The sequence below is a fragment of the Amphiura filiformis genome, chromosome 1 (genome assembly GCF_039555335.1).
Source record: "Amphiura filiformis chromosome 1, Afil_fr2py, whole genome shotgun sequence".
Taxonomy (NCBI): Eukaryota; Metazoa; Echinodermata; class Ophiuroidea; order Amphilepidida; family Amphiuridae; genus Amphiura; species Amphiura filiformis.
The window spans coordinates 89,732,428-89,743,305 of NC_092628.1; the positions used below are offsets into that span (position 1 = coordinate 89,732,428).

General features: G+C 38.4%; 1 protein-coding gene across 2 annotated transcripts in view; it reads right to left on the reverse strand.

Annotated features, from left to right (window-relative positions):
- Positions 1 to 10,732, reverse strand: part of LOC140156867 (tuberin-like) — a 57,091-nt gene extending 46,359 nt beyond the window's left edge. For both annotated transcript variants that reach the window (XM_072179877.1, XM_072179867.1), the window contains exons 1-8: positions 10,623 to 10,732; positions 5,872 to 6,049; positions 5,615 to 5,701; positions 4,896 to 5,006; positions 4,496 to 4,575; positions 3,688 to 3,798; positions 2,843 to 2,929; positions 2,185 to 2,359 (exon numbers count right to left, since the gene is read on the reverse strand). In XM_072179877.1, coding sequence (XP_072035978.1) covers positions 2,185 to 2,359; positions 2,843 to 2,929; positions 3,688 to 3,798; positions 4,496 to 4,575; positions 4,896 to 5,006; positions 5,615 to 5,701; positions 5,872 to 6,006 — 786 coding nt within the window. In that variant the 5' untranslated portion in view covers positions 6,007 to 6,049; positions 10,623 to 10,732. The remainder of the gene's footprint in view (positions 1 to 2,184; positions 2,360 to 2,842; positions 2,930 to 3,687; positions 3,799 to 4,495; positions 4,576 to 4,895; positions 5,007 to 5,614; positions 5,702 to 5,871; positions 6,050 to 10,622) is intronic.
- Positions 10,733 to 10,878: the final 146 nt, after the last annotated feature.

Genomic DNA, 10,878 nt, shown 5'->3' on the forward strand with positions numbered 1-10,878 from the left:
GAATTGACGATTTGCAAAAACAAATGAGTGACATGAATAAGAAAGTAGACGAAAAATAGAAAGATATTACAGATTGAAGGCATCGGTTAAAAGATTTTGTTACCAAGCTTGAAAATGAAAACAAGCTGAAGGAATTATATGAAAGAAAACTGAATCAACTCTTTTATGGTGTACCGCAAGAGCCCGGAGAGACAGTAGAGGAGCTATGAGGGATATCTTCCGAACTGATTTTGGGGTATCAGAAGAGCAGATTGAATACATTTACTTTGTCGCTGTCCACAGGTTACCAAGAAAACATGGAAATGAGGAAAGTGGTGAAGATATCTATTTTGGAGCCATGACAGAGATGGGATATTGCTTCAACAGTGAATCAGTCCCTTTTTTAAGGATAGGAAGCCTGTAATGGCTTACACAGATCTCACAAGAAGCATGAAACAAGACAGAGGCAAGCTGGTTCAACATGCAAAGACTGTACGTCAAGAAGGGAAATTAACATGTATCTGAACCATCGGATTAGATGTGATCTTGGAATTTAAGGACAAGGGAATCAGAAGAGGAGACTGGAAGAGAATTAACCCTAACAACTAAATGAAGGAATCACGAATTCAAACTTAGAATTTAAGCTGAATTGAGGCTTTTCCACAAGAGAGTCAGCTGAAGCGCATGTGACTGTAATGGTTCTAAACTTGTGAACAATACTTAATTTTGCTTTATTCAAATAATGTTTGTGATATGAATTACTGCCTTCATGTGCTTTTGGATTCTTCATTTTATGTCAATTTGGTTACAACATAATATTATGTAAACGCAAAAGCTATATCCATGTAATTATATTGTTTTGAAGTTCTTTTAGGGAGGTACTACACCCCTGGCCAATTTTGTGCCTATTTTTGCATTTTTCTCAAAAACTATAGAGCATTGGTGCTACAACTACTGCACTGAAAATTCAGCAACTCGAGGCAAGCAGTTATTGATTTATTGATCAAATATTGGGTTTCCCTCATTTTTGACTGTAACTCCACAACTGTTGTCTGTGTTGAAATAAAATTTCCAGTGCAGTAGTTGTAGTCCTTGCCCCTATAATATACATATCTAACTTGTCACCAATGCGCTATAATTTTTAAGAAAAATGCAAAAATAGGCACAAAATTGGGTAGGGGTGTAGTACCCCCTTAATGAGGTCTTAAATATGTATTTTTTAGGGTTTGTGCGTGCCTATATAAAGAGTAAAAAGAAAAAAATTCTATAAAAAAAAGAGGAAAAAATAAAAAGCGGGAAAAAAATTAATTGAAGATGATCAAAGCACATGATGCAACTTACGTAAACCAAATTACCACCAAGGCAAATACAACACTTGGTTTTGTCAAGAGAAACTTCTAGTTCACTACCCAAGATATCAAAGCCAAAGCCTACAAAGTGCTTGTCAGTTCAACATTGGAATATGCATCATGTGTGTGGGACCCCCACACCCAAGTAGACATCAAGAAGATTGAAAGCAGCTAGATTTACCATGACAGCAGCTTCACCAGCATGCTGAACACTCCTAGAGTAGGACACTCTTCAAGAAAGGCGAAAAGCTTGCTTAGCCATGATGTACAAGATTCGGCATTGTGGGCATCCACCATGATGAACCAGGATGTCCAAGAAATTCAAACTCCAAAGGGACGTCCACAACCATGAATGTGAACAAGTTCTCCTATTTACAAGACAATCACTGACTGGAACACCATGCTAAATGAAACCACATCTGCACCTTCACTACAGTTTCAAACAACGTCTCCAAAATTAAGAACTATTGCTCTTTCACTCTCACATAATTCACACACTTATAAATATTGACCTACACCATTTTAGTCCACCAATTTTGGTTAAATTACGACTATCTTGAGTTGGAGCTGCAGAGTTGGAGCTGCATCTTCAGATCTACAGGTTTGTCTCTCAATCACTGCAACTGCTAGTATCAGGGCCGTAGCAAGCGGGGCGGCCGGGGATGCCATGGCCGCCCCACTTTTTGAGAAATTTGTTATGTTTTTCTTTATGTCTTTATTTCAATTTGGCCGCCCCACATTTGTGATGGCCGCCCCACATTTTTCAACCTTGCTACGGCCCTGGCTAGTATGATACAGACATTAGAAGGCCGCACATAGAGATGCCATGAAGTGATACACAAAGCATTGTACTTACCTTCCAGCTAGGTTCACAGAATTTAGGCAAGCTGACAGTTCTGCACAGAGCTGTGATAAAATGGTACAATGACTCTGTCGGCAAGCAGCTATAGCAGATGACCGCATCTAATACTTTCAGGGACTGGTCAATATCTTCTACCTTGTCTGTACGATTACACACTGTACAGGTATGTCTGAAAAGGACAAGCAAACATAATGTTAACATGTCAAACCACTTGATGGTCCTTATCTCAAGGCATCATTTAACAAGATTGAGGGATGTGTATCAGATACAACCATTTGTTTCACTTAATCAAGTCACATCAAATGATTTAACCTATTGTTATGTACCTACTTAGATGAATATGTCAAACTGATTTCCAAAAGGTGTGTTGCTTCTGATTTGGATTTAGATATTGGCTTTAACATGTTTAATCAAGAGACTTCATTTCTAAACTAAAATGTGCCTTATTTATAGGGACGTCTATATGTATATAAATAGTTTGTAAAACTGATCCCCAAATTGGTCATTGAGCATAAATAAAACATGAGAGGAATTGCTTTATGATGTATACACAATCAATCAATCAATCAATCAATCAATCAATCAATCAATCAATCAAAGCATATTAAATGTACTACATACTGCAAGATGCTTATCTCTGCATATAACTTACTGTACAAGTCCAGTGACAATATTGTCATCCAAATAACAGGAATTAAACTTGATGACATTCACAAGCAGATTGAGAAATTCACATGTTCTGTAATTGAAATAAAAAACCAAAAATAATGTCAAAGCTATGTTACCCTAATGTTGTTTTTTCTCATTTCATCAAGGATTTTAACTCTCTTCACGCGGGTGTCGACTGCAGACGACATGTTTCAAAATTTTTTTTTTTAATTCAAAAATTTCAGAAATGTAAATTGTCATGACCATATTTGGAATGAGCATGAAATATGCATGAAAATGAGTACAAACAAGCCTAGTATTGGTTCAGTAGTTAAGATAGCTCTTGATATTTTGAGAAAATATTTCAAAACTTGAAATTTTTCCGTTGATGAAGCGCGTGGATAGCACGCAGAGTATTAATGTAGTGGAAGTAGTTTGGTACAAGCTGGAATCTAATAACTACACTCACTGAAAATAGCTTGAGAATTCATGGGGCCCAGCTACTCAACCCATCCCTAACAATTCCCATCCATAGGCATCTCCTTAACACCTACACTACTATTGACAAATTTGTAACATTACCAGGGTCAACTTACTATGGATATTTGTTTCTTTTCTGTATCATACCTTTGGATGGCACCTTTACATCCATGCTTATTAATTTATGTCCATGATTAGTGAACTGGGACATCATTTTATCATTATGCTTTGTATAACAAGTTTTATCAATTCATAAAATAATTCTGAATCTGAATAACAAGGCAACATAGAAATAAAACCTTTCCTACATGTCTCCATTTTAAAATACTTCAATTTCACACTGGAAAATCATAATATGATATACCATACCTGCCATAGCTTATAACATCTGGCATCCACTGTAACAGGAATGGTCCAGTTTCCTCCTCAAAATCTAGTAGGTTCTTCCCATGGTCACTCAAAGCTCTGAACAGATCCAGTCTAAAAGAACAAGTAAGCACTGTAATACTACCAAATAATGAAAACAATGTGTATGGTGTAGCGCACACAAGTTCCAGGTATGGTAAATTCTATGTGCTAACGAGTTTACATGATTTCATTAACTTGCATTTGCGTATCACTACTAGCAAAGTGTGGATTCATCACAAATTAACAACAATTGGTATTGGAAGAGTTGAATATTGCTTCAATGTCTGATTTTCTGACTTTAAATTAGTACAGAATAGCTTGTATAAATTCATCAATTCTTGTGACAATTATTACAAAAATGTGCAAAAGATTTGATCAAATTTCTATGAATATTATTTATTAAATGTCAAAGCAAATTTCAGCATAAACAGCATGAATTTGCTGTCATGTAGAAACTGCTGCCAATATGCACCCAATATGAAATCTAACACTAGAAACAGCATGTTTGACACTGAACATTGTATGGCAAAAGTAATTTACAACTCCTATTAAGATGGGGTCTGGTGGACCATGTCTGTAATGTTCTTTTTTCCTTTCCACCAGGCCCAAGTACAGGTGAATAAAAATGGAAAAACAAAAAATTTACAACTCCTCAACTGCTCGGTAGTGCCCCCCCCCTCCCCTTTTGAATTATATTCTACACTCTATACATATTTTATCAAAATGCATAAACTAATAAAATAATGTTGTGATTAGAAAGAATAATAACCTCAGTGGAAGATCTTCAAAGATTGAATGATTTCTCAGGATGTTGAAGAAATGCTCTCTCATCAGACCTAGTCTGTCATGCTGCATGGATGAAGAAAAGTAAATATCAGTAACATTGACTACGTCAAGCTAAAGCATATGATAGTCAATCAAGCAATTGTTTACCCTCAAACACATAAAAAAATGTGCACACATGCCTCCATGCACAAACAACATTTCGAGAACGTTTTAAAAATGTTGCTGCAGTGTTTTTTCAGCCAAAACCTAAATACATGGATAACATGAATATAACGCTTAAAAAAAATTTGTGTTTGCTGGGTCATTTGTTGGAGATTACAAATACACACAGCCATCCCTCCACCCAACATAAACACACACAATGAGAATATTTAATGTCCTACCTGTCCCATAATAATACATTTGATGAAGTTGAGCACCAAATGTCTGCTTTCAGTTGGTAGTTTTGGATCAAGCAAATCTGATATGCAAAGCCATAGAGTTTCTATCCCATTCTGAAATTGATCATATCATGTTTAGGTATGAATAAGCACTTAACTTATACAGTTTAAACATCAATCACACCTTATACTTTCAGCATTGGTCAAGGGATAAAGCAGCCCAAACATTCTTTCCAGCAACTTGTGACCCATCACACAACACAACATTGGCTTTGACAATGTAGTTTGATATCCCATCCGTAAAATGACTGCTTTTTCACTTTTATCTTTTTGCACTATTTAAATAATTTCATCAGTGCATTGAAGATATATCTTTTTCTTGCTTTTAAATAACTTGGCATTTCACAGAACCTGGGCTAAATTTGGTCACAAAGTACATGAGTAAGTCTTGACTCTTGCTAAAGAATTTTGCAGCAATTATTTGTTGTTGATTATTGATGAGAAACAACTGTAATTCTTGCTAAGTATCTCTGCCATTTAGTTTTTGAAATTTTATGAGAATCAACTTTGATACATGCCAATCTTTTGAAAAATATCTTTGCAAGAATCAATTTGCAGATTATTGCTCCAAATCTAACGCTGAAGAGACCCATCTCTAAGCCTCATTTCTTAAATGACTGTCTTAGTCCAAATAACATAATAATAACAAAGGTTTGACTTACATCCTCAAGTCTCTTGGTTGTAACCAGGTCACACATGTCCCTTATAACTTTGACTCTTTGATTCAAAGGAGTTTCCTGTGACAGCTCCTACAAGAAAAGAGTGACATAGCATCAGTTTGGTTATCGATGGAGATCCATGTAGATGTGAATGGTGTACACCATTGGTGATAGCAAACATCCCCTACTCCTCTGGTATCTTTATGTTGAGATTTGAGAAGGGCTGCTGTTATAATTTATCCTTCAAGAACCTCACTTACCTTGACAAGGGCTGGAGTGATGAGAAACTCCTCAAACTTTTGGTTTGCTGATGGAGGTCTTTTGATAGGTCCACCTTTGCTAAAGATTTTAGAAAACTTTTCCCTGAACGTTTCCTTAGACTGTTGCCTGGCCATTGTTAGTCCTTCACTGTTAAATTATTTTACATCTCTTGATTTTCTGTGAGAAACAAAATCAAAGTGTGCAAACTGTTTTAAGTGATCACATTTACAAGCCTATTAAAATACATTATGCCAAGCCTTAAATACGATAACCTGCATACAAACACTAACTTGTATCTTTGCAAATGGAGCAAAAGATTTTATTTATTTATTTATTTTAATCATATTTATCCAGGGTAGCCCAATTCAGCCAAATACTAAGCTGGTCTAACATGGGGCCCTGCTACACATATAATAATTTGAAAGCAACAATTGTCAACATACAATTTATATAGTATAGTATAGATTAGGCTATTGAAAGTTGATTCCTAGTTACCCATTACCAGACCCTGTACCGCAAAATTGCCGGTTAAATACCTGTAATTCATTATTTACAAATATTTCATTATTTGATATAATTTTGAAAAGTTTTAGAAAACAAAAACTATAATTTTTGGAAACTTAAAAAAAACCATATTTCAGGGGGCTTAAAAGGGGTATAATGCACTCAACTGACATCATGACATCGTTCATAGCTAGTGTTGCACTTCTGCTATCTGTTTACCACATGCTGGTTTGGACACTATGCACCACAGTCTTAAAATAATGAAAATGTCACAACTAAATTTTCAAAAAACAAACTGGAAATTGACTTTCATTAGCCTTAATAGCAGCTGCTGAAATGTGGTTCTAGTAGAAGTACATGAAAACAGGGTACGGTACTGAAAACTTCAGTACACAATGTTCATATGGGCCATGAGTTAGTTTGTTTACATTGCAGTAATTCCTTCAGAATAGTCAATACAGATTCCAAACAGATAAAACTTACCTCACATCAGTTTTAGTTGCCCTTAATAACTCCAAATTGACATGACATTGAATTCTATTTGCTCAATTTCATACCAAAATCAAGGAAAACATGGTTTTGTTATTGAAAAATAACATGGAAATCACACAGGGTTATATCTGGTCACATCCAGTAGCCCACTCCACTTGAAGTAATCAATATTGGTACTTGAATGGCATGACTCAGTGACTTTCTGCCCATTGTAAGACTGATGTGTTGTAAACTTGATTGCATAACATTAAGATTGCCAACTGATGTCCTTTGTATTTGAGTTTTCAATTATGTGAGTACTTCTGTCATTGATGTAAACATTGACAAAAAATGTCAACAAAACATGCTACTGCACAACTCTATGCCTGTGTGTGTGAGGGCTGATCTGAGGGCTGATGACACACATTCGATGGGTGTACTACAGAAGAATCTTAAAGATATCATGGGCAGACCATCAAAAATAAAATGCATGAGAACTACAACTGGTAGCCAGCCAATGCTTCTAACAATTTTTTGCGATCGCTGTCTTGCATGCTCGGCCGAGATTACAAATAATTAATCAATGTAAATTTCTTACTGCCAACGATTTGTCGCAGGCATTGGACGACAAGCTTTCGACGTTGTACCTCAATGCCGCCTTACAAACTCTTGTCATATGGAATTAGCAACCAACTTACTCAATGGATAGGATCATTCCTTGCAGGTAGAACCCAGAGAGTTGTGCTAGAAGGCCAAACATCATCATCACTTTCTGTAGACTCCGGTGTTCCCCAGGGAATGGGCCTGGGACCGCTTTTGTTTCTTCTTTATGTTAATGACTTACCAGATAATTTAACCTCAACCACACGTTTGTTTGCAGACGATTGTTTAATTTACAAAACCATAAACTCACCAGAGGATTCTGTTGCTCTGCAAAAAGACTTGGACAACCTTTACAAGTGGCAAAACAAGTGGCTTATGCACTTCAATGCATCCAAATGTTACGTTATGAACATCAACAGGAGTAGATCTGTCATTCCCTGTACCTATAGACTTTGCAGACAAAAACTTGAAGTTAATTGTTACATCTCACCCCTATCTCGGGGTGCACTTTCAGAGTGACATGGAGTGGGATACACAAATATCACATGTTACCTCCAAAACCAGCCGTGTTCTTGGTCTCATGAGGAGAAACCTATAACTGTTCTGAAAAAATCAAAGAAACGGCGTACACAGCTCTTGTAAGACCCCATGTGGAGTACGCTTCGGTTTTATGGGATCCGTACACCAAAACACACACCAATAAACTTGAAAAAATACACAGGAACGCACCAAGATTGGTTAAAAATAACCATGAATGATCTCCTGGAACAGTCACTAAACTATTGTCAGATCTGGACAGGCAATTCACATCTGTGTTCTCCAGAGACAATGGTGCACCAATCCCCGACCTGGGAGACAGCCAGCATCCCTCCATAGATGACATTCATGTTAGCCTTAATGGAGTCATCAAGCTTCTTAAAAATCTGAAGCCTTTCTCTGCACCCGGTCATGATGGGATTCCTACCATGCTCTTGAAGGAAACAGCTGAAGAGATTGCACCAGCGGTTAAGTTGTTATTTCAGGCATCAATTAACCAAGGCACCGTACCATCCAGTTGGAAGAAGGCTCATATCGTCCCCCAAAACAAAAAGGGAAGTCGTTCTGAGGCTGCAAACTACCGACCAATCTCTCTAACATCTGTGCTGTGTAAATTATGTGAGCACATAATTCACTGTGCCGTAATCTGCCACTTCTCTGCCAACAACGTTTTATCCGACGCTCAACACGGATTCCGCCAGCGAGATCATGCGAGACCCAGTTGATCATCACTGTAGAGGACTTAGCCAAGGGCTTGGACAACAAGGCACAGATCGACCTGGTGTTGCTTGATTTTGAAAAGGCCTTCGACAAAGTGTCCCATCGCCACCTCCTGAAGAAGATCCACCATTATGGTGTACTTAGAGGCCAGACCCTGAAATGGATCACCAACTTCCTTCAGAATTGCACCCAGTCTGTTGTCGTCGATGGCCAGAGAAGCACTGAATCTACTGTCACCTCAGGTGTGCCCCAGGGCAGCGTTCTTGGGTCCCTTCTCTTCTTAGCTTACATCAATGATTTGCCTGACTGTGTCTCCACATCTACCACCAGACTCTTTGCTGATGACAGTGTTCTGTATCGCTCCATCTTTACTACAGACGACTCAGCTAGCCTCCAGCAAGACCTAGATGCTCTACAGGAATGGGAGCGGAAATGGCTCATGAGTTTCAATGCATCCAAGTGTCAAGTACTACAGATTACCAACAAACGTAGACTAATTCCAGCCAATTACACCATCCATGGCCACAATCTTGAAGTTGTCAACTCTGCCAAGTACCTTGGAGTCAGCCTGGATTCTCGGTTGAGCTTCAACACCCATATCAACACCATCACGAAAAAAGCCAACTGTACCAGAGCCTTCTTCTCTAGAAACTTGAGCCATGGCAGTCACAAGGTCAAGGAAGCTGTCTACACCACATTCATCCGTCCAACAGTAGAATATGCTGCTACATCATGGGACTCCCACACACAGAGAAATACAAGTATACTGGAACAAGTCCAACGCAGCTCAGGTCGGTACGTCTATGGCGGATTACAGCAAGTATAGCAGCGTCTCTACCATGCTGAAACAATTTGGCTGGACATCACTCCAGGAACGCCGTCTTCAGAGTAGGCTGCACATGATGTATAAAATCAGTAACAACCTGGTCGACATTCCCTGGAACCACTACGTCTCAACTTGCATCGTCCACCAGAGGCCACAGTTCCAGATTCTTCCTTCCACGTACCCACTCTTCAGCGTATGCCAGCTCGTTCTTCCCTCGCACCATCCGGGAGTGGAACCGCTTACCAGTAGACCCAGCTGCATAACCATCCCTCAACTGCTTCAAGACTGCTCTGAGGAATGCCCGTCTGAAGTAACCTCATCACCAGCCTTTTTACTCGCACCTGTATATACATGATCATCATGTATTACATGCACCTGTCTTCAATTTTCCTGTTGTCTTATGCGTCGCATGCCCACACACGTTGTGCGTTTATTCTCAGCCATTTGAGAGCAGCACAGTATTGGAAGGAAGGAAGGGCTGCAGAAGTCTGCTAAATGTTTTAAATGTCAAATTGGGACAGGCAATTTTATTCAAATGATGGGCAAACCTCAATAGAGGTAGTCATTGGATGTCAATACCGCCATCTAGAGTGTGTTGCTATAATTTTTTGGTCGGACAGCGGTGCAGTTATTTGCACCGGAGGTTATTTATTCTGTTAATGTTGAAATTTCGATGAAAGTTGAGTCGACTGTATCTTTTGAGCAAGATTTGCCTATTTTGGACAGTCTAAAATTTTGTTGAAGTGTAATTTTAGCAACATTTTTGATGCGATAGTGAGTATGATAGTCTGTCGTGATCGGCTGTGTTTACTTCTGAACTTCCATTGCTTTACACGGTGTCATGCTTCGAATCCGACTAGATTTTGAATGCAATGGTCTCTAGCCTAGTATGTGAAGCTATCGGTGAGTAAATTCTTGGCTAGACTTTTCATGTTTTCGAGCAATGCATCCATGGCATGAATGGGCATTGCCATACCATTCCATTGTCCATTGATTGAAGTAAGCTTAAAAATAAATCTACAGCTAGCGCTAGAAAGGACAATTTTTTCATTTAACTGGAGACAGTGTCATGAGTGTGTGAGTTCTTACTCTCTACAATGATACTTGCTTTCCATTCCTGATGCGATTTCAGGCCTCGAATGCCTAACTTTCGTTCAATATTTTTGACATTTTTTTCAGTGACGAAATCACGGTATTGTATATTGATACCGTGTGACTGTGGGCTCGGATATGTCACATTAAATTCTGTAATAAATTTTCATTGACAAAACACGGCTACCAGCTAAAATGACCTTTTCCGTGAACTTTGTAACCTTTGACCGGAATCATTTTAACCTCATAGGCA